The sequence below is a fragment of the Ipomoea triloba genome, chromosome 1 (genome assembly GCF_003576645.1).
Source record: "Ipomoea triloba cultivar NCNSP0323 chromosome 1, ASM357664v1".
Taxonomy (NCBI): domain Eukaryota; kingdom Viridiplantae; phylum Streptophyta; class Magnoliopsida; order Solanales; family Convolvulaceae; genus Ipomoea; species Ipomoea triloba.
In genome coordinates, this window is record NC_044916.1 from 35531415 (window position 1) to 35554513 (window position 23099).

Genomic DNA, 23099 nt, shown 5'->3' on the forward strand with positions numbered 1-23099 from the left:
TGGGCGATTCCATCTTGTTGGAAAACAATTTGTTTACACACCTTTTGTGAGTTTGTCACAAGAGATCATATGAGCAGTAAGAAGATCAATGGCATTGCCTGTGTCAAATTTGTTTTTGTACAAGAGCAAATGGTAGATACATAAGCCTCTATAGTAAAGATCTACTACAAGGTACAAATTCATCCGTGTACTTGCAAAGTTGCAATTCACTGAAATATGATGCTGTAACAAGATGGTAAATGAGTTCATCTTTGCTTCACAATATCGAGTGCTTCATGCCAAGACCATTGCACGTCAAAATAAGACCCTTGTAACGGTTAAGATAATCCTTTGGTCACAGTTGGAAGATTGTATCAGTGATCAAGCATGAGAAAACAAACTAGACATAAACAAAGGGGGTATAACTTACCACTATATTGTAGTCATAGGCACGAAGTGTCCCTTTCCTATCATATTCTTGACGTTTCACTGGATCAATCAAAACTGTTACACAGTCGAATTAAATATCAGAAACCATATGATTTGGCAATTAGTAGGCACTGCTGTGACTTATTGAAACTGCAATCTGATGAATACAGAGGGTGGTGAAACTTGACTTGAAAAGTAAAACGCATGTATAAGCTTAAGTTGAATTAAACTACCAGGAAGACATTCTTCACCTCATTATGTATGGCATAAGCAGATTTGAGAGTCAGGTATAACAGCCATATAGTTACTAGGACAATAAAGGACTAGGCATTTAGATTAACAGTATCATCTACTTGAAAGTACTTATGTATGCAAGCATTGAACAGTGTAGCAAATTCGGCATATTTGTCGTATTGGCTACACAAGTGTTTTTCTCTCTAGTCCAGAACAGCAGTATTCCATCTTACTTTTAAGTCCCTATTCTTCCCCTTCCTTTGGTCATCATTTTTCTATATTCTTCCCATTTGATATATCTTAATTTATTTATATACATAAAGTCATAGAATGTGTCCATAAAATGATTAACTTATTATAGCAAGTATCACCTAGCTTGACTATTTAGACATCAAGAACTCCCTAAGTCCCTAGAACTTTTTGTAAAGTGAGCTCTCACTAAAAAATCAAGAGAGCCAAGTAAACTGAAGATTCCAAAAGTTTTCTTGTCAGAAGCTTATGTGTGTCATGTGTGCAAAAGTCTAGCCACAATTTTCCATCCAAACTTCAAATGATCAACTTCTATAATTTGGTTATAAGGCAATTCCAAAGGTTTTTTTTTTTTTTTTTTAAATGGCATCCCTTTCACACAACTTACTGAAAATTTTCTTCAATTTTGAGGTTTTGATATGTTGGTCAATGACAAAAACATTTGCATTCTTTTACTTCCGAATTTAACTATTTAAGGGTTGTCACTCTTCTCAAGAATTGCAGAGATTAAGCTCTGGTATTCATATTAATCCAAAATATCACATATCGACAAGCAACTAAAAACTTGCTAGAAAAATTTATGTGAATTCTCCAAATTGAACAGTAAATCAGTAATGTTATGATCTGCATTTAATGAATATTCTGGAGACATATGAAGCATAAAAAAAACCTACAAAACTAGGCAGAGTAATTATAAATGTTATGTTCTGTTCCTTCCCAAAAACAAAGCCCTGCTACAAAAAGTTCTTTTTCCCCTTTGCAAAGTCTATTCATTCCATCTAGCAGAATAGTATGGTTGGCACTTGGCAAACATGCAATGCATTAACCATTCTGTTATAAATAGGAATTCCATATCTAAATTAATTCATCATCATAACCTGGACTTCTCAGGATGGCTTTTACCTAAAACTGGTGCTACAGTAATCCCTAACATAAGCTTGTTAAGCATTTAAGTGCATTGAAAAGATTACATTCCAGAATCTCTGTCTTGTTCCACATTGTTGCTATCCTAACATTTACATCTCACAAAAAAAGGAATAGGAATAGACATGTAATTCTTCTGCTCCTATGTTCAATGAATTAACAATTATCCAGCAAAATGTCATCTCTACAGTTTTAGAAGGGGAATAAGGTTCCAGCAACAATAGTCAAGCTGATAATGGGCAACAAACATAGATTAATAATGGATAGACGTTTTCCAGTCATAATAAACCAAGAGGTATAGTAGTCAGCAAGTAGAAAAGGAGGATAACCTTGATAAGCTTCGTTTATCTCTTGAAATTTCGAGGTGGCACTGCCATGATCCTTTTGCTTGTCTGGGTGCCATTTCTGTACAACAAACAAAAAAGTTAAATTCAAAAGCTAGAGAATAGCTAAATCAGCTAAGTCAAACCTGCAAAAAAAAAAAAAAAAAGATGAGTGAAGGAAATATACAAACCAAAGCGAGACGAATGTAGTTTGATCGAATGGCCTCCTCCGTAGCATCGTAGTCCACTTCCAGTATCCTATAATAATCCTATGCAACAACATTCACCATATTGAAACACACACATTTCAAACCGCATAACGACATAATACATAAACAAATATGGAGAAAACAATAGCAATCACATAAAGGGAGAAAAAAATACCTTAGGCGCAGAAATAAGAGATAAGAAATCGAAGTTAATGTGAGGAGATTCTTCTTCTTCCACCTCCTCCTTCTCCCCGTCTCGCCGCCGTTGTCGTTCCTGGTGCCGAGCACTGCAGTTGTATTCTTCTACGGTTTGGACCTGCCGGAAATCGTCTTCCCAATCATCCCACATCATCTCTTTCCACCAAAATTCAAAGGAAAATAGAATGAATACTTCCGAATCTACGCCGTCGCCGGCGGCGAAGCAGATGGAATAAGGATGAATTGATTTATCCGATTAAAAAGGCATCCCCCAGATGAATCAACACGACTTCTAATTTGTACAGGAAGTGAACAGAAAACAAAATCCGCGAGGAAAATAGGTGTAGTCTGAACAATCATTTGTATTATTGTGTACAGAATAGTTCGAAATTGTTTAAGAATTGAGATTGAGGTGTCACCACGTAGCTCTTGATTGGGTCAAGACAATGGCGTTTGTCTGTTCCAATTTCCAAAAAGTAAAATGTGATCAATGAGGGAAAATTTTATTGGGCTTTCTGGGTTGGGCCCTGCTGTCCATCAGATCCTGAACCAGTTCTGAGCCCACTCATATACACAAGGCCAAATTATATATGGGCTCGATCCAAAACCGCATCATTTTATATTAGAACATGCTCATCAAATCAAGTTTTTGTCCATGCCTTTATCAAGTGACAAATTATTGTCTGGCCCACGGTTCAAAATGACGTCATTGAATTTTATGAATTAAAATAATATATACTATGAATTAAAATAATATACTTTGTGTTATAATAATGTACATTAATTGTTAGAGACTTAGAGCAACCATACATAATGTATAATCATATTTGCTCCAATCACTCGAAAACCAAATCACTTTCAAATCTATTTTATACAAACGTGTAATTAATGTAATCAGTTAACCTTTGATTGTTAAAACAATCTTGTTTGGTAACGGAAGCCACAAACATATATGAGTATTGCTTTTGTTGTAATAGGGTTGAGATTTTGTTGGTATCTCCCCTAATGACTGTGCCAACCCTTTAATTTACTAGAAAGTCCATAATTTTAACACTTCATAAAATCTGTCTTGTGACTTTAACCGGTGAGAATGTCAAATCTAATTCGGAGTAATTAAAGCTGTATACTAATCAACTGAGAAAGGAAGTAACATTTTCAAATTAAAGCAAGCAGCAAAAACCAGATTGAAATTAAAGATTGCAAGGATTGGAAAGCTTGTGGGGACAAATGGACAACATTGTTTATTTGACGTAGTAGCTTAATGTGCCTGGGTCGGCGGGTTATATACTTATATTAACACTTAGCTGTTTGGTTGAATGTAGTTGGAAATTCTTTTCCTACTATGAAGTCATTAAGATGCCAACACACTTCATCTCAACCTTGATGAGCTGAATTGAGCCTCTTATTTGAACCAAGTTAAACTTGTGAAGTGGGTTAACCTCATACTTTAAGTCAATCTCATTGATTAGAACAATCTATCATTGCTGGGAAACAGTTATATTATAGATGTTGTCACGTACGTACATACAAATTCAAACTCTTAGCAGTATTTAAATTTCAAATAACTTTTGAAATAAACCAAACCATTTTACATGTTTGAATTGTTCTCAATTACATCCAAAATCCACATATACAAAATGGGCCAGTCTTTCTAAAACATCCCCATTTCAAAATCACCAATCATTGACGCAAAATGGACAAGGAGGATGGCTGAAGAGATGATGATGACAATGCACATTAGGATTGGACTGTCAAGTATCCAACCATTGCATGTGGAGTAACACATAGAAATTGCGACTTTGTTTCTTTACGCGAAAACGACGGACGAAGACTATTTTAACGCTCAACAGCAAGTCAGCATCAGACCATTTGAAACTACTTAATCAATTAGCTGTAATCGCCCACAGGGGGTGTGATTAAGATAAGATTATGTGCGATTTAGGTTCCTGTCATTTCAATTACTAATTCTTGGTTGACAACATTTTTGTGCAGAATAAGAAATTAAAAGAGTTGGTTGGTCTATGAGCATTGGTTGTGTTGTAAGGGGTGGGAGTTGGTTAATACTCGTGAAAAGGGGTTTGAATACAATGAAAAGATTTTTTATTTAATTCATGAGTGTGACAATTGATATTTATAGAAAATTATAAAATCATGTACATACAATTATAACTGTGAGTTTAGATAACAAACTATAAATGTGGATTATAATTCGTTTAATACTCTTATAATTCATATTATGTACATACATACAATTAATATATTGTGTATTTTTAATAAATTATCCAATTTTTTATTATTTCTAAAAAGATATAAATTATCCCATTAACGGAGTATGATAAAGACTTGTATTAATTTGTTTCATACTAGATTTGAAGATTGAACTATATGCCAGGGTTTAAATCTATAAATGATGAGTGAAGCATGCTGCATGAAACCGAATCAACCTCATAATTCTAATTTTGAAACATAAAAGTGGGAGCAAATGAGATGATGACTTTTTGCTGAGGTTTTAGTTGGTGGGACATATACCTGAGGTTGTTGGCTGTTTGACAAAATATTTGAATTTAAAGCAATTATTTAAAAAAAAAAAACAACAACAACAAAGAAAATATAATTATTAAACAAAACATTAATCTTGCGGCTGCACCTGGGGGTTATTGTGAAGATTCAAATTAAAGTTCATCGTACAATGATTATTAAGTTTGGAGTAACTAATTTATTATTATTATTTGAGTATGATGTTCCAATGGTAAGAATAATGACTAATTATAACTAAAAGTAAATATTGCTGTATAAAAAGTAAAAATAAATTTACTTAATTTATAAAAGTATATATATTTTGAAAAAGTATGTAGTATCAATCCGTATAAGTGTCTTTTACATGGATTATATTCTCTTTATATAAAGTTTTTGATTTGTACAGAGTATAATGAAGATAATGTTTTCACAATATTCGATGCCAATTAATTTAAAGTCTTTTCCTTTTACCTTTTTTGTTATTTTCCATGCAAGAGGTACTGGTGTTAATGGATATGGAGTACATTAAAATTTTGCTATATATTTATAGTAGACAAGTTGGTCAAGTTGTTGACTTGGTAACCACAATGTTACAATGTTGACCTATTGACATTATTCGTTTGAGTCGGTCATCTATGAGAAACATAAATTGGTTTACCTCCTCATGATCATTTGTCGAGATCAGAGGTTATTTAATGCACACCATTTTGGTATAATAGTCAACATTATTGCCCTAAATGGATAGTCGGGTGAGTGGATAACTATTGTACGTGTCAACAGTATTGGCCCGAAATTGATGATTATGTGGGTGGATAACGTTTTGTACATGGATGTCATGACTAATATCTTTTTCAGTTGATCCCGTCACACATGGTCTTCCTAATTTGATTTATCTATTTTGTATTACCTGTAAAGTATTATTATATAGATAATGACTGCAAGTTTTTATCGTAGAGGGAATTTTTCTAAATTCGTATAAATAATTTGTAGATTTTGATATGGAACCATACATTGGCCATTAAAATGACGAAAAATAATTATAAATACAAATAATATTGTAACAGAGTCAGTAGTACTCAAACAAATATTATGTATTTAAATTTATAATTATTTGATTGAGTATAAAATAATAAATAATGAATAGTCAATTTTTTTTTTATAATAAGATGCGAACTAGGTCAACAATTATTAAGTACAAAATTGATGACATCTACGGTTTTCTAATTGATGAATTAGAAGTTTTTCAGTTGAAAATTGACTTGGTTGTTTGATATTTAATTCTTTTTAATATATGGTCTTGTGTAATTATTTGTGATATTACGACTAAGTTTAGCCAAATTGCAGGTTCAATTATCATCTAAATTTTGATTCCATAATGATTTTAAATTTAGTAAATTGAGATATACATAAAAAAAAATATTTAGGAGATTACAAATAAAAATAGAGATCATAACGGTCAAATGAAATAGAGCACAAAGGGAGAGGGTTGGGAGACGAGAGATAATGTTTATATTTGTAAAAAAAAAAAAAGTTATTCACATAATGCATAATTGATAGTGTTCAACAATGTAACAAACGTGTTTGATTGTCTAATCAATTTAAAACAAAGAGAATGCATAGAGAAAAACTATATTGAAATAACATGAATGTTTTATGAGTATTATTTTCTTTAATGTAAATATTTTTGTAACAAGGTCACTAATAATTAGTGTTGTCATCAAATATAGTTGATGAATTTGGTAGGAAATTAATTTTATTTGAATGTTATTACTTTTTGTTGGACTTATGGTTTAAAAAAAAAAGTCAGAAAATTAGTTGGTTTTTTAAATTAACTAGTAGTCAAACCTAAAAATATTAAACTACTTAAAAGTGTGAAAAAACAAATAAAATATTTACAACGCATAATGAATAAAATACATATTTTAAAAGATTCTTTAATTTTTTAAATGACTATAAAAACACATAGTCATTACATGAATATGTGCTTTAGAAATTATTTTGATGCAATAACCTATAAAAGACACAAAATATATAAATTATACTCAGAAAACTATGTATAACATGCATCATCCACCAAAGAGGGCAAATTATATCGTGCACCACGTACGTAAACGACGTCATTTTGAGCATTGTAAACTAACCGTTCGTTTTTTTGGAAATCACGTTTCCCGTTTCGGTCGATCTCTGTATTTATGTTAATATTCTGTGTATTTCAGGCAATCATTTTGTATATTATAGGCAACCGTTCTGTGTATTCGAGGCAACCGTTTTGTGTATTCATGTTAGTAACACATGTTGTGATGTGTTTGTGCATTTGAATGTTTAGGAGGATAAGTTCTGTGTATTTTGTGTCAATATTATGTGTATTCATGTTATTAACATAGGTTGTGATGTGCTTGTGCATTCGAATGTTAGGAGGATGAGTACTGTGTATTTTGTGTCAATATTCTGTGTATTATGGGCAAACATTCTGTGTATTCTAGGCAAACGTTATGTGTATTCTAGATAATGATTATGTGTATTATAGATAATGAATTCCCTTGTAGTCATTCGCGTACGCGTTCACTAACATCGAAACAACGTCGTTTACGTATGTGGTGCACATTGCTATGTGCACCGTGGTGCAGGTATAACGATTGACGAAAGAGGACATTCAAGTTCTGATACTCATATAATATAAAACTTTAAAAATTTATAAATTTATAATTGCCAAAACCAAAATACCCAAAACTATCAAGATTCAAGAATAAAGAAATGAGCTTTTAAATTTGAAGTTTAATTTTATAAAAGGAAAATGGACGAGGAAGTCTTACTGAGCAAGGCAACGATGGACGGGGAATTGACACAATTGCCCATATTTTGAAAACTGAGACAAACAAAAGTGCAGATTTATGGGCCCCAGGACAGCATGTGACTGGTACCTACGGAGAGAGAGAGAAAGTGAGCCCCACTTTATAACGTTCGACTTATTTTCTTTTTCATTTTATTTATAAAAATTTTCTGTTGAGTCACCACAAACAAACCACCACCCCATCCTCCGTCCCCACGTCCACTGTCCACCGCCACGTCGACCACCACCACCACCGTTTGTTACGCCCTATTAAATTCCTCACTAATTCTTCTAAAATAAACAAAACCAGTTTTATTCAAGATTTTGCAGGAATTCTTTGATTTTCTTCCCCAGGTCAGAACCACCATTAGCAACCTTAAATAGCTAAATCTAATTCCTTAATCCGACATTATTAAGGAATACACACTGTTCTCAATCCCCTTCCTTTGTCCTATGAGGGATCATGCGCAGTAGAGAGAGTGAGAGAGTGAGCAGTGTAGTTGGAGTTCTTACCTTTATAATCTCGCTTTAGAAACTAATTTTAGTGTTGGAATTGTTCTTCTCGCTTCTGGAAACACTTTCTTTCTCTCTCATTCTGGTAATGCCCATGCCTCCTTTATTAACCCCTCTGTAGATTTTATTATATTTTGGTCTGTATTGTGTAATGTGTATGTGTTTGGTGTTTGTGTAATGCTGCACTGCAAGTCTGCAATTAGCTCTTTTTGATGTTATTGGCTGTTTGCAGAGAGGAGATCAAGGAAGATGTTTACAGAGGGCTTGGACAGTAACGCCCTCAAATGGGTTCGAGAGGTCATCTTCTGCTCTTCCTCTTTAATTTTTTTTTTTTTTTTGATTTTCTAATCGTCCTTGACTAGATTCCAAATAGATTTTAACCTAATTCGTGAATTTCAAATTTCAAATTGCGAGTCAAGTATTGTCGTATCTAGTTTGACATTTTGGGGTTTGATAGTTCGTTAGTAAGGAGAATTGAAATTGGGATTGGAATTGCAGGGTTCTGGTAATAATCATAAGAATGAAGTTCATTATACTCCAATGTCGACTCATAGGGCCAGGATTGATACTCTGACTGGTCTTAGGAGTGGAGGCAGAAGTGCTGGGCTTCCGCCTTCTAAGTTCCAGAGCGGTCACTTGTCGGGGGTGATCCCGGTGTCTAGAGTCATTCATGCCGATTCAGATGACAATGGGACAGCCTCTGAGAATGATATGTGCACAGATTCAGAGGAGGAGGTTTATGGGGGAAGATACTCGCTGGACTCGTCTCCCCAGGACGAGAGACTCCCGGCCAGGGGCGCAGCTCAGAGATACTATAATTATGCACAAAGGCGTGTGCCACAGTATGGCAGCGAGAGTGCATTCTCCGATGATGTTGATGTTAATTCATCCAGGGAGACAATTGGAAGAGGGATTGGCCATGTAGCGGAAAGAGCAGTTAGGGGAACTAGTAGGTTCCCCGAGAGAAGCGGTGCTTACACGGAGGAGGAGGAGGAGTCTGATTCGGCAGCAAGTTCGGAATTCTCCACCACACAAGTCGGGACCAATAGTGGAACTGTTCTAAGGTCAGCAACTTATGCATCTGAAGATTACTCATCCAGTGTTCCCTCAAAATCGAATAGGGGGAGTTTGACGCAGAAGGTACTTTGTGGTCTAGTTGAAATGCTGTATCCACGTATTGGGCTTCATTTGTTAGATTACTAAGTAATAAATGCATATATACATTACATGTGTTTGTAATAAATGCATATTTACATTCCAGTTTTGACATACATCCACATAGCTAGTTGTTGTGATTGTATGTTAATATAAAATTATAAACGGGAACTTATCATCTTTATGATGTGTGAATTTGGAATGCTACATATCAAAGATAAGTAAGCAACATAAATATTGTTGTGGCATGATCAGTTTGAGAATATGGGATTTTTAACTGATATAGTTCTACTGACAATAGATATAGACTTGCTAAGCAAATGTGATTTCAGGATATGGTTGCTGGAAGTTTGGGGAAAGTTTCTTTTGATGAAGAAATTCCCAGTGCACCTCCCATTTGTGGTTCTGCTGGGGAAATCAAACAAGATAATGATGAGGTTCCGGCCTCTGGAGCTACTTGTAAATCATCTGCAGTGGATGCAAATGGTCCCTCAGCAGGGGCACATGCAAACATTTCAGCCAGCATTCACAAGCAGGAGAATGTTACAAATCTTTCTGGTTCACCTCTGAGGTTTTTACTTTTTACCATCATGTCTATAAACCAATTAGGCCTTAATAAGTGAATTGGAAAAATAATTTTTAGTATTATATGCTAAAAATTTCTTTTTCTGTTTTGTAGGACTACTGTTGGTGTGGAAAATGGTGGACCTTCAGGTTCCCATCCCACTCGGCTGCCAACATTTCATGTCAGGTAATTCTATTTTAAACTTAGTGACTAAAATGCATACTCTCTTCTTATTGTTACCTATTCTGATATCTTTTTATCCAATCCCAGCGCACTGGGCCCTTGGCACCGTATTATTGCATATGATGCATGTGTACGGCTTTGTCTTCATGCATGGGCCAGAGGTTGTATGGAAGCTCCAATGTTTCTGGAGAATGAGTGTGCTTTGTTACGGGAAGCTTTTAGGCAAGTTTTGTTCTCTCAGTTGATGCATTTTCAAAATGTTTCATCTTTTTTCCTGTTGTATAAAAGGGTTACTTAACAACAACTACTGAGAATAAACAGTGTCACTCTGTCACTTATCAGCTGATAATATTAAGTGAAAATGGAAAAATGACAAATGTCACGACATGTCGATTTTGTAACTATAAATGTATTTTGGTTTCAAACAATGTCAATGTTGAAGTTTGAAAATTATAAATATGATTGCTTTGACATCCAAATACTACCGGTAATCATTTGAAAACTGGCTAGTAGGATTTTGGTAAAACCACAAATCATTCCACATGCAAGCAAAGACTTATCTTAATCTTATCTGGAAATGTCACAAACTTAATGAATGATTTGGGATGTACATATCAATCTAAAACCACTCCATCCCCTATACTTGGTTGACAGTTTGCAACAGGTCCTACTACAATCAGAGGAGGACCTGATGGCAAAGCGTTCATCAGAAAGGACAGAGACTGCAATTGAGGGGGCTGCTCCAAAGTCTAAGCAATTGGCTGGAAAGATGAAGGTGCAAGGTAATGCTTGCCATTAACTTTCTTTATTCCAGTGTTAGATTATTTAAAAGGTTCTCCTAACACTGTGCATTTTACAGTTAAACGAGTGAAAATGGTTGTTGACCCACCTACTGGATGTAGTTTTTCATCCTTGAAAGCCCCAAATTTAAAGATGGACTGTGTAAAGCAACGCCTATATAATCTGCGATTATCTATCTCTTCTGGATGGCGAGCACTTTGCAAGGTCCGGTTTGCTCCTCAAGCTCCTAGAAACGGTTCTTTTTCACGCCAAAGCTTGGCATACATGCAAGCAAGTACTCAATACATAAAACAAGTTTCTGGGCTCCTGAAAATAGGAGTCACATCTCTGCGCAGCAGTCCATCATCTTATGACTCTGTGCAAGGTATGCAAACTTTTTAATAATCTTACATAGCAATTTACAGATGTATTGTTTTATGTAATTTTTGGTACACTATTTACATGTCAAGCCTCTTCTGATGTGATTTATTTAACTATAGCCATATATATATATATATATATTATGAATTAATTAAAAGGTGTACCAATTGGGTTATCTCCTGAAGATATTCCACTAAGGAATCTTATTCAAGTAACTTTTCATTTGATCAGAGTCATACTCTTGCTTATTGCGACTAAAAAGTTCCAGAGAAGAGGATGTGGTTAGAATGCAGCCTGGATCTAGTGAAACCCACATATTGTATGCTATCTTGCGATCCTTGATGTCTTTTTGTTTTGTTTGATGAATCATGCCCTCTTTTAATTTGAACCTGCTTTAATCTACTGAACAGCTTTCCAGATAGCCTAGCAGATGATCTAATTGTTGAAGTTTATGATTCCAAAGGCCAACATTATGGTCGTGTCCTTGCTCAAGTGGCTACAATTGCTGAGGAACCGGTATTTATTATTCTTATTTTTTCCTTCTATGGAGATTGGATTTTCTTTTTGGAAACTGATAATTCTTGATACTCACACTGGATAATGATGCAGGGTGAGAAACTGCGGTGGTGGTCCCTATACCATGAGCCAGAACACGAGCTAGTTGGAAAAGTGCAATTGTTTATAAACTACTCAACAATTATTGATGAAAATAGCAATCTCAAGGTGAATGTTCCTTGCTCAAGATAAGTTCTATGTGGAATGTAAAGAAGAAAAAAATGAACCACAATAAAATTTTATGCATCGAATGTACAAGCAAATCTGCCAAAATGTTTGAGTCTATTATATTATTATTTTTTATTTTTATTTTTCCTTTTCTTGAAATGATGGTACATTCCTGAAGGGATATCCATTTTCATCTCATGGTTTAATTTTTCCTTGGCACTTCAACCCCCCTCAAGATGTAATATAAAAAGATCAATACACTAGTTTCTTATTGTGAGTTTTTACACATATTTGTTCTTGTTTCAGTGTGGCTCAGTTGCAGAAACTGTGGCATATGACTTGGTGTTAGAAGTTGCCTTGAAGATTCAGCATTTCCAACAAAGAAAATTATTACTGCATGGCCCGTGGAAGTGGTTGCTCTCTGAATTTGCTTCATATTATGGGGTTTCTGATACATATACCAGGCTAAGGTAAAAGATACATGCAATAAGGCTCTTTAAGATGCTAGTTGAGCAAGTTATCTGCTTCCCATACCTACCACTTTTATATTTTACTCCGTAGTTGCTAAGCTAGAGGAACTGCTGTGTCATCACAGGTACCTCTCATATGTTATGGATGTAGCAACCCCGACAGCCGATTGTCTAACTCTGGTGTATGAACTGTTGTTGCCAGTAATGATGAAAGGCAATTCCAGGAGCACTCTAAGCCATCAAGAGGTAAGGCTTTGAATCAATAAATAGTGTTTATCCTGGTGAATACTGTTATCCATAAATAACATTCTTTTGGTATTCCAGAATCGCATCTTAGGAGAAATCGAGGATCAATTAGAACAGATATTTGCATTAGTTTTTGAAAACTACAAATTGTTGGATGAGTCAGCACCATCAGGGTTAATGGACATTTTCAGACCTGCTACTGGGGTGGCACCACCTGCGTTGGAGCCTGCTGTTAAGCTATATTCACTTCTTCATGATATTTTATCTCCAGAGGTCCAAAATAAGCTTTATAGCCACTTCCAGGTTCGAAAGGGATGCATTGTGATATAGAGTCTAGATATTTGCCTATTTTTCAATGTTTATTGACAAGAAATTTTGTGCACACACTGCAGGCAGCTGCCAAGAAAAGATCGAGAAGGCATTTGACTGATACTGATGAATATGTTAGTGGTAATAATGAAGCAACTTTGATGGACGCAGTGACTGTTTCTACAGCTTATCAGAGAATGAAATCCCTGTGTACAAACATTAGAAATGAAATTTTTACAGATATAGAGATCCACAATCAAAATATACTTCCCAGGTATACCTTATTTTGTGAATATGCTGTTTTTAACTCATAGACATGCAACTCATGAGCATTTGGCTTCATTCTTTTGTCTGTTTGAAATTGCAGTTTTATAGATCTTCCAAACCTGTCTTCTGCCATATATAGTGCCGAACTTTGTAGTAGGTTGCGTGCATTCCTCATTGCATGCCCTCCAACAGGCCCATCACCTCATGTAACCGCACTTGTGATTGCAACATCGGATTTTCAGAGGGACCTTGCCAACTGGAATATCAAGTATTTTCCCTCTCATGAATGCACTTCTTGCAATTAGTTTACCCGCTTTAATTTATACTGACTTAGTAAATAATTCTTCCAGGCCAGTCAAAGGAGGTGTTGATGCAAAGGAATTGTTCCATTTGTATATTATGCTCTGGATTCAGGATAGACGACTTGCTTTGCTTGAATCATGCAAGCTAGACAAGGTAATATATTCAACACTATCTTGCTGATACTTTATGTTTGTGTGACTTTTTGCAATGAGGCTTTAGAATTTATTTTGACGAAGTGCTTGTTTGGCCTAGCTTGAGCTTTATGAAAAAAGAGGCTTTTTTCAGAAAGCATCAACTTTTGGATCTTTTGAGCTTTTTGAAGAAGGGACCTTTGCCTCTTAGCCTTTTTTCTCTTTTTAGTGTTTGGCCTAGCTTATGCTTTTTTCGAGTATTAAGCTCCAAAATAAATTGCCCCAAACAAGCACTTAGAGATAAGGAACTAAAACTTCACAAGATTGAATCCAATCAATTTGCTAGTCTAACCCATAGCCTTATAAACCCATATATTCTTTCTTATTTTTAAAATGTGGGACTCTTAACAAGCAACATGTAAATGCATTGTTTTTTTCTATCTAATCAATGCTGAAGAAAGCATTATTCCTTTCTTTAACATAGGGAATGTTTTCAATTTGCCAAGCACAGATTTCTTCATATCAGTTTAATCAATTTCAGTTGCAAAAATCATCTTATCACTAAGTACAGTTTTCTTTTGGTGCAGCTATGCACTCTCGTTTCTATATATATACTTGTGTGCTTTACATTTCCATCAGTCATGAAAGGAACTTCATTTACTTGCAGGTGAAGTGGTCAGGAGTTCGCACACAGCACTCAACAACCCCGTTTATTGATGAAATGTATGATAGACTGAAAGAGACTCTAAACGATTATGAGGTCATCATTTCACGCTGGCCTGAGTACTCCTCTTTCTTGGAGAGTGTATGTCCTGACGGAGACCTCATTCTTCTTAAGCTATTTCTACTGCACTATATCTTTATACAGTCTGTAGAAGTTTTGTCATTATTCATCACTGCATCTTGACTTGTATATTCTCCTTTTCTTTTAATTAAATAGGCTGTTGCTGATATTGAGAAGGCAATTTTGGAGGCTCTAGAGAAGCAGTATGCAGATGTCTTGTCACCACTGAAGGAGAATTTGGGACCTAAGAAGTTTGGACTAAATAAATATGTCCAAAAACTTGCCAAAAGATCAGTATGCCATTATGTAATGCCAGATGATGTAAGCACTTCTTCAATTTTGTTCAAAATGCATATTTAAAAAAAAAAAATCTAAACACCATCTTTCTTTAATTTCCAGCTTGGCATCCTTTTGAACTCCATGAAGCGCATGCTTGACATATTGCGCCCAAAAATAGAGCAGCAATTTAAGTCTTGGGGGTCATATATTCCTGAGGGGGGAAACACTGCCCCGGGAGAACGTCTCAGCGAGGTGACTGTGATGCTTAGGTCCAAGTTCAAAAATTATTTACAAGCAGTCGTCGACAAGCTTGCAGAAAATGTAAGTAGTATTTACAAATCATATTGAAACCTCCTTCTACGAAGACCATTTGTTCATTTCGTGCCTTTCTCTGATTTAGATGAAGGCACAGGGAAGCACAAAGCTGAAGAAGATATTGCATGATACTAAGGATGCCTTGACGGAATCAGATGTGAGAAGCAAAATGCAGCCATTGAAGGACCAGTTAACAAGTACTATAAATCATCTATATACCATCTTAGGTCCTACTGTCTTTGTAGCACTTTGCCGTGGCTATTGGGATAGGATGGGACAGGTAAACTGATCTGCCTTTATTACTATTGATTATCATGCAAGTATTCACCAAAACTTGCAACTTAGTTCTTGTTTATACATTTCTGCAGGACGTTCTCAGTTTCCTGGAGAGCAGGAAAGAGAATCGAGCTTGGTACAAGAACTCGCGCATTGCTGTCTCGGTGAGTGACCAATCAATCTCTCACCTCATACATCCATTTCCTTGTGTGTTGAAACTACAATTAATTGGGGTCAACTCCAACCAAGTTGGTAAGACTATTAACTTGGTAACCACAAGGCTACAAAGCTCGACTCTCAACAAGAGCGGCTTATTGTTATTGACCTTCTTGGTTTGAGCCAGTCTCCTATGGACAACCTAGGCTGGTTTACTTCCTTGTGTTCTTTTGCCGGCTAGAGTAGTGGCTGCGAGTTTCCCTCGTTACTTAAACTACAATCAACTAGCAAATCCCTATTGTATACTCCCATTGTGATATTTTTGGCCTTTGGTTCTTGCAGATTCTGGATGATACATTTGCCTCACAGATGCAGCAGCATTTAGGACATTCACTTCAAGAAAAGGACCTGGAGCCTCCAAGGTCCATTCTTGAAGTGAGATCAATGCTTTGTAGAGATGGATCTGCTAACAAGGGCCCAAACTACTATTACTAAAATGCCATTTTTTGTGTACATATCTTACAAAATAATAGGAAAACTATTTCTCTTTCCCCATACTTTGGGGTGGGGGTGGAGGGGGGGGGGGGNTTCCATTTGTATATTATGCTCTGGATTCAGGATAGACGACTTGCTTTGCTTGAATCATGCAAGCTAGACAAGGTAATATATTCAACACTATCTTGCTGATACTTTATGTTTGTGTGACTTTTTGCAATGAGGCTTTAGAATTTATTTTGACGAAGTGCTTGTTTGGCCTAGCTTGAGCTTTATGAAAAAAGAGGCTTTTTTCAGAAAGCATCAACTTTTGGATCTTTTGAGCTTTTTGAAGAAGGGACCTTTGCCTCTTAGCCTTTTTTCTCTTTTTAGTGTTTGGCCTAGCTTATGCTTTTTTCGAGTATTAAGCTCCAAAATAAATTGCCCCAAACAAGCACTTAGAGATAAGGAACTAAAACTTCACAAGATTGAATCCAATCAATTTGCTAGTCTAACCCATAGCCTTATAAACCCATATATTCTTTCTTATTTTTAAAATGTGGGACTCTTAACAAGCAACATGTAAATGCATTGTTTTTTTCTATCTAATCAATGCTGAAGAAAGCATTATTCCTTTCTTTAACATAGGGAATGTTTTCAATTTGCCAAGCACAGATTTCTTCATATCAGTTTAATCAATTTCAGTTGCAAAAATCATCTTATCACTAAGTACAGTTTTCTTTTGGTGCAGCTATGCACTCTCGTTTCTATATATATACTTGTGTGCTTTACATTTCCATCAGTCATGAAAGGAACTTCATTTACTTGCAGGTGAAGTGGTCAGGAGTTCGCACACAGCACTCAACAACCCCGTTTATTGATGAAATGTATGATAGACTGAAAGAGACTCTAAACGATTATGAGGTCATCATTTCACGCTGGCCTGAGTACTCCTCTTTCTTGGAGAGTGTATGTCCTGACGGAGACCTCATTCTTCTTAAGCTATTTCTACTGCACTATATCTTTATACAGTCTGTAGAAGTTTTGTCATTATTCATCACTGCATCTTGACTTGTATATTCTCCTTTTCTTTTAATTAAATAGGCTGTTGCTGATATTGAGAAGGCAATTTTGGAGGCTCTAGAGAAGCAGTATGCAGATGTCTTGTCACCACTGAAGGAGAATTTGGGACCTAAGAAGTTTGGACTAAATAAATATGTCCAAAAACTTGCCAAAAGATCAGTATGCCATTATGTAATGCCAGATGATGTAAGCACTTCTTCAATTTTGTTCAAAATGCATATTTAAAAAAAAAAAATCTAAACACCATCTTTCTTTAATTTCCAGCTTGGCATCCTTTTGAACTCCATGAAGCGCATGCTTGACATATTGCGCCCAAAAATAGAGCAGCAATTTAAGTCTTGGGGGTCATATATTCCTGAGGGGGGAAACACTGCCCCGGGAGAACGTCTCAGCGAGGTGACTGTGATGCTTAGGTCCAAGTTCAAAAATTATTTACAAGCAGTCGTCGACAAGCTTGCAGAAAATGTAAGTAGTATTTACAAATCATATTGAAACCTCCTTCTACGAAGACCATTTGTTCATTTCGTGCCTTTCTCTGATTTAGATGAAGGCACAGGGAAGCACAAAGCTGAAGAAGATATTGCATGATACTAAGGATGCCTTGACGGAATCAGATGTGAGAAGCAAAATGCAGCCATTGAAGGACCAGTTAACAAGTACTATAAATCATCTATATACCATCTTAGGTCCTACTGTCTTTGTAGCACTTTGCCGTGGCTATTGGGATAGGATGGGACAGGTAAACTGATCTGCCTTTATTACTATTGATTATCATGCAAGTATTCACCAAAACTTGCAACTTAGTTCTTGTTTATACATTTCTGCAGGACGTTCTCAGTTTCCTGGAGAGCAGGAAAGAGAATCGAGCTTGGTACAAGAACTCGCGCATTGCTGTCTCGGTGAGTGACCAATCAATCTCTCACCTCATACATCCATTTCCTTGTGTGTTGAAACTACAATTAATTGGGGTCAACTCCAACCAAGTTGGTAAGACTATTAACTTGGTAACCACAAGGCTACAAAGCTCGACTCTCAACAAGAGCGGCTTATTGTTATTGACCTTCTTGGTTTGAGCCAGTCTCCTATGGACAACCTAGGCTGGTTTACTTCCTTGTGTTCTTTTGCCGGCTAGAGTAGTGGCTGCGAGTTTCCCTCGTTACTTAAACTACAATCAACTAGCAAATCCCTATTGTATACTCCCATTGTGATATTTTTGGCCTTTGGTTCTTGCAGATTCTGGATGATACATTTGCCTCACAGATGCAGCAGCATTTAGGACATTCACTTCAAGAAAAGGACCTGGAGCCTCCAAGGTCCATTCTTGAAGTGAGATCAATGCTTTGTAGAGATGGATCTGCTAACAAGGGCCCAAACTACTATTACTAAAATGCCATTTTTTGTGTACATATCTTACAAAATAATAGGAAAACTATTTCTCTTTCCCCATACTTTGGGGTGGGGGGGGGGGGGGGGGGGGGGTTTGAATTTTTTGATCAGGACCTTAGCTTCCATACATAAATTGCTAGTTTTTGTTATAGAAGCAGTTCTGTATGCTGATTGAGGAAACCTAATGTTGTATGCTGACTACATTCTTGTAAAGCTAGTATGCATTCATATTTTCATGTCTTCTAATCTTCTATTATAAGATGATTTCAAGTTTGACTTTCAATGAAAGCGGCTTATTTGCCTTATTGATTTGAGGCTGTTAGGCTGTTAGAAAACAACGAAAATTTAATGTATGTTGACTAAGGAATCACATCCTAATGTATGCCGATTGAAGAAACTTCTGGTCTTACCAAAAAAACAAAAGAAGAAAAACACAAATTTATGCTATCAGGATTATACAAGATTAAACTTTTTTTAATTAAAATTTGCATTTAATGATATGTTTGAAGGTGTTTTATATTATTTGATTATTTGTAAATGATTATATTTTATTACAAACTAATTATATAAAATATGGTAGATGATAAAAAAAATTTACAAATTGAAGCAAGTTGTATGAAAGTGATATATATATATATAAGAAATAAGGGTCAAATAGGTCATAAGAAATAATGGTCAAATAGGCCATCTAACTACGAAATAAACTATAATTGTGCTATCGAACTAAAAAAAAATTACAATTAGATCTCTGAACAATGTAAAATAATGAAATTCAACCTAAACTGACTTGTTAGCCTAGTAACATGCTATAGTCCGGAGAAGACAATATTTTTTAAAATAATTATTTAAATTAAATTTATTAAAATAAAATTTTTAAAAATATTTTAAAATTCGATAACTGCCACGTCAGCATGTTATTAGGTCAACATGCCATATTAAGTTGAATTGCATTATTTTATATTGTTTGAAGACTTAATTATAATTTTTTTAAAGTTTCAATGACTTAATTGCAATTTGCCGTGTAATTTGATGACCTATTTGGCTGTATCACCTTTATTAAAAAAAAGAAGTGTAAATTGAAAAAAAGGAAAAGAAAAAGCAAAAGAAAAAAAAAAGAAGACGTGAGGAAAAACAAGTTTACTTATTAATCTCGGAGACTTGACCTTTGGCCCCACGCGAAATCTTATATTGTTGTCCTCCAGATTCCATAATATGCCCAAATGGAAACCAAACAACTCAGGCGGCTTACGCCACCACCGATCCCAAATTGTATTTTTCCCTAAACCCAAATTTACATTTCTCCTCTTGATTTTGGATCCGACCCGGTTTGAGAGCTTAAGTTCCAACCTCCGAACCCTAGCCATGGGGTATTCCAATTCACCAATCGCATAAGAAGCACAGAGGTCTAGTTGACTTCAAACCCTTCGCCGCTTTTTTGTCCCGTCCTCGTCGCGTGCATAGGTGATTAGGTGGTTGTGGATTGCTTGGGCATGGAGGTGACGGGTGTCGGTGCGGATGAGAAGACGATCCGGGTTGTGAGAGCCAATTCGGGGACGGATCGTGTTCGGGTGAAGAGACAGACCCTGGAGACGGTGCTCCAGCAGTGCCAGAGAGCTCTTGAGCTCCTTAATTCCGTAGGGGGTACTGAGGAAGACGACGACGACGATGTTGGAGATGCTGGGAGAGATGTTGTGGAGGAGAACGATGAGACCTCATCCACGCCGTCTCCTGATGCTGAGACGGAGGAGGTGATAGATTTTATTGTTTTTTTGTTTTTGGATTTTAGGTTTTCTGATTCATTTTTTGGGAACTTGAGGTGCTTGGTTAGCTGGGAACTTGATGAACTGCAGCTTTTTTTTAGTTAGAAATGTTCATGCCGGTTTTTTTTTAGGGTTATAATAGTCCTAGATTGGCACTTCGATCATGCAACTTAGACTTTTCAGTTGATACATTCAGAAAGAAAACAAGTTATACTTGCATCAGAGAATTTCTTATGCTCTTTTGATGGCCCTATCTCGATTAACCTCATAATTTTATCATACTTGTATTAATGCATTAACATGGCCTTTTCAGTTTCATAGTAAATCTATCCTAAGGTCTTGTATGATACAGCAATTGCCAATTGCTATAAAGCCTTTTTTACCTCTTGTTTGCCTATCACAGTTTTTAATTTACACTTATGATATACTGATTTAGGTCGAAAAAGTTTCCTTCACATTCTGCAACTGTATCTACTTGTGCAATTTAGCTTGCTTAATTGGTTTCTGTATGAAAATGTTTTCAGATGAGAAACATAATTTATTTTTTGGTATTCTTAAGAATTATCTTGCTTCTTTTTTGATGAGCTTTGTTATTTATTTTGAACAGTTATGTGATCTCTTGAAATCTAGAGTTGATAGCCCAGATTTCCTTCAAAAGCTAGAAAATGCCCAAGCATCAGTTCCCCAAAGTATTGCTGGTATGCTCACAAAGACTTGTCAGTAGGAGAACTTTCTCCAATCGTCTTTAGAATTACTCCAAATTATTTTATTTTATACATTTGATTTTTTTTGGGGGTGCGGTGGGGGGTGCCAAGGGAAAAACTCTTTTTCTTTTTGCAACTTGTGCTGTTAATGTGTAAATCTCTGCGAACAGTCTGGCGGCAAAATATTCTTGCTGTCAACTTTCTTTTTCATGCTACAACCAAATGTATAGCTTATTAAATTCTTGCATAATATAGAAGAATGCAGTTCATGGGACATAGTCAATGACAGTGATCTGTGGGAAAGTGGAGATCCTGAATTGGACAATGAGGATTATGTTTTAGTTCGGCAAGAAGACATAGTGGATGGTATAGCATGTTTCATGGCTGCATATCTGTTGTCTCTTAAACAAACTAAGGTAGGCAGTGCCTTTGCTTTGGCCTTTTTTTTTTATTGCTGTAGAAAAAAATTTAATTTAATTGACAAGTCTTGAACAAAGGTGAGGTTGCATACATCTTCTTTCCTTGGAGCCTTGTGCACTCGCGTCCATAGAGCATAATAGAGAAATTCTTGCTTATACTAGCAAGAAAATACTGTCAGTAGTCTTTTTGGATACGTCTCTCTGGTCAGTTAGTCTCAGTTATGTACCTTACTTTTTGCAGGATCTGACACCAAACCAATTGCAGGAAGGTTAGTTTTAACGGTTTCCTTTCTTAATTTTTTCTGGAGAATAGTTGTACCAATAAATCTATGGTGTACATGAGATGGGGAGCAGAAATCTCAAGGCTGAATTTTCTTACAGCCCTCAGCAAGACATTCTCTGTAAAAAAGAAGAAAGGAAAGCTTCGGAAGGCATGGGATGGAAGCAAAATCATTTATAATGTAGCATCTTGGGGGGCAACAGCAGTTGGGTAAGCAAATTTAACATATTCCCTGGGTATCTATTTCTTCTTTCTCGTGTCCTGAGGGGGTAAAATCTTTGTTTTTGGCTCATACTTGTCACTTGTAGAGGTCCATCATGCTCTGTGATTTGATGCTTACACACTAGCATTTGAACTGAGAAAGTTCTGTCAATGTGAATCGAATAGAATGTGGAAAATTATTGGTTAAACTTGTTTACCTGGCATGAGTAGGACTTTACTCCCGGCATGTTTGCTATACACATACCTTAGTGATTTAGAGACAATTTCAATCATTGATTGCAACTATGATCTAGGAACATTGGGGGGCCATTTTCGTGAGCATAGGTGTGCTATGAGTCTACAAGTCCCAAAATTCTTTAACTATCCTAAATTGCATAGAGGAGATGCACATGTTAAATTCATTGTTGATCTTTGATAATGACTTATGTTCGTGTTGAACTGCTCTATTTTTTAAATTTATTTTATTGAATTGAGGGATATTTCTACATCTCAACGAATGAAGCTCTTTGACTGATGTAATGTTATTGTGGATATGCCTTGACCAGGATATACCAAAACCCGGCCATTCTTAGAGCTGCCACGGCAGCCTTCTGGACATCCTGCCATGTTATATCAAAGCTGTTCTGAGCAGCAAATGTAAATAGGTGGAAGAAGTTTGATTCTCAGAATGATGTAGTGGTCAGACTGCCATAGTAGCCTGAAACGTTCATCTACTATCTGTAACATAAGTTCCATTCTTTCGTGCAAATTTGATCAATGTCTCCTGTCAATTAGTCCTGTAAATATGTTATGCCTTCAATTGAAATGCCCTTTGTGTGTAGAACTTGTTTGCCTCTCAATCTTTTTTTTTCTTTTTCTTTTTCTTTTTTCTCTCTTCTGGGTGACAAGGGAAACTCGTAGTCATTATTTAAAAGTGTGTATTGAATAAGTCTCAATCTTGTGTAATAGCTCACAAAATATGCATGAGGTAAAGCGCTTACAAATCACACATGAAAGGTAAATAATTGAGCTAGTGACTTTCTAATACGATAATTATGTTCTAC

The 23099-nt window shown here is 35.8% G+C and overlaps 3 protein-coding genes across 4 annotated transcripts; 2 read left to right on the forward strand and 1 right to left on the reverse strand.

The window, feature by feature from the left end:
• Positions 1-70: 70 nt before the first annotated feature.
• On the reverse strand, positions 71-2896 carry LOC116017757 (chaperone protein DnaJ-like). Its single transcript, XM_031258389.1, has 5 exons — positions 2523-2896; positions 2330-2407; positions 2145-2220; positions 410-483; positions 71-328 (listed from the first exon to the last, which is right to left on the reverse strand). Exons 1-5 carry the CDS (start codon positions 2697-2699, stop codon positions 257-259), a joined length of 477 nt encoding a protein of 158 aa, XP_031114249.1. The 5' UTR covers positions 2700-2896; the 3' UTR covers positions 71-256.
• A 5215-nt stretch (positions 2897-8111) lies between these two features.
• Positions 8112-16266, forward strand: LOC116032191. The gene is made up of 23 exons (XM_031274644.1): positions 8112-8490; positions 8638-8702; positions 8904-9545; positions 9893-10131; positions 10240-10311; positions 10396-10530; positions 10963-11090; positions 11168-11473; positions 11701-11788; positions 11880-11985; positions 12079-12192; positions 12499-12662; positions 12788-12908; positions 12987-13211; positions 13301-13491; positions 13585-13752; positions 13835-13940; positions 14586-14723; positions 14859-15023; positions 15102-15302; positions 15382-15576; positions 15665-15736; positions 16071-16266. Exons 2-23 carry the CDS (start codon positions 8655-8657, stop codon positions 16221-16223), a joined length of 3777 nt encoding a protein of 1258 aa, XP_031130504.1. The 5' UTR covers positions 8112-8490; positions 8638-8654; the 3' UTR covers positions 16224-16266.
• Positions 16267-19885: 3619 nt separating this feature from the next.
• LOC116024496 lies at positions 19886-22879 on the forward strand. Of its 2 annotated transcripts, none has more exons than XM_031265412.1 (6): positions 19886-20419; positions 21039-21129; positions 21394-21551; positions 21796-21823; positions 21936-22044; positions 22602-22879. In XM_031265412.1, exons 1-6 carry the CDS (start codon positions 20162-20164, stop codon positions 22681-22683), a joined length of 726 nt encoding a protein of 241 aa, XP_031121272.1. In that variant the 5' UTR covers positions 19886-20161; the 3' UTR covers positions 22684-22879. The 2 variants fall into 2 exon arrangements, with proteins under 2 accessions (XP_031121272.1, XP_031121262.1); XM_031265402.1 differs by having other exon boundaries at positions 19888-20419; positions 21391-21551.
• The last annotated feature ends 220 nt before the right edge of the window (positions 22880-23099 follow it).

Bases quoted from the DNA above. Each gene is read 5' to 3' on its own strand.
- LOC116017757 (XM_031258389.1), bottom strand. From the start codon at position 2,699: ATGATGTGGGATGATTGGGAAGACGATTTCCGGCAGGTCCAAACCGTA. The intron at 2,408-2,522 runs GTATTTTTTTCT...GTTGTTGCATAG, and splicing joins CTCTTATTTCTGCGCCTAAG to GATTATTATAGGATACTGGA. The intron at 329-409 runs GTAAGTTATACC...CTGTGACCAAAG, and splicing joins CCTATGACTACAATATAGTG to GATTATCTTAACCGTTACAA.
- LOC116032191 (XM_031274644.1), top strand. From the start codon at position 8,655: ATGTTTACAGAGGGCTTGGACAGTAACGCCCTCAAATGGGTTCGAGAG. The intron at 10,132-10,239 runs GTTTTTACTTTT...TCTGTTTTGTAG, and splicing joins CTTTCTGGTTCACCTCTGAG to GACTACTGTTGGTGTGGAAA. The intron at 13,753-13,834 runs GTATTTTCCCTC...TAATTCTTCCAG, and splicing joins CTTGCCAACTGGAATATCAA to GCCAGTCAAAGGAGGTGTTG.
- LOC116024496 (XM_031265402.1), top strand. From the start codon at position 20,162: ATGGAGGTGACGGGTGTCGGTGCGGATGAGAAGACGATCCGGGTTGTG. The intron at 20,420-21,038 runs GTGATAGATTTT...TATTTTGAACAG, and splicing joins CTGATGCTGAGACGGAGGAG to TTATGTGATCTCTTGAAATC. The intron at 21,552-21,795 runs GTAGGCAGTGCC...TACTTTTTGCAG, and splicing joins TGTCTCTTAAACAAACTAAG to GATCTGACACCAAACCAATT.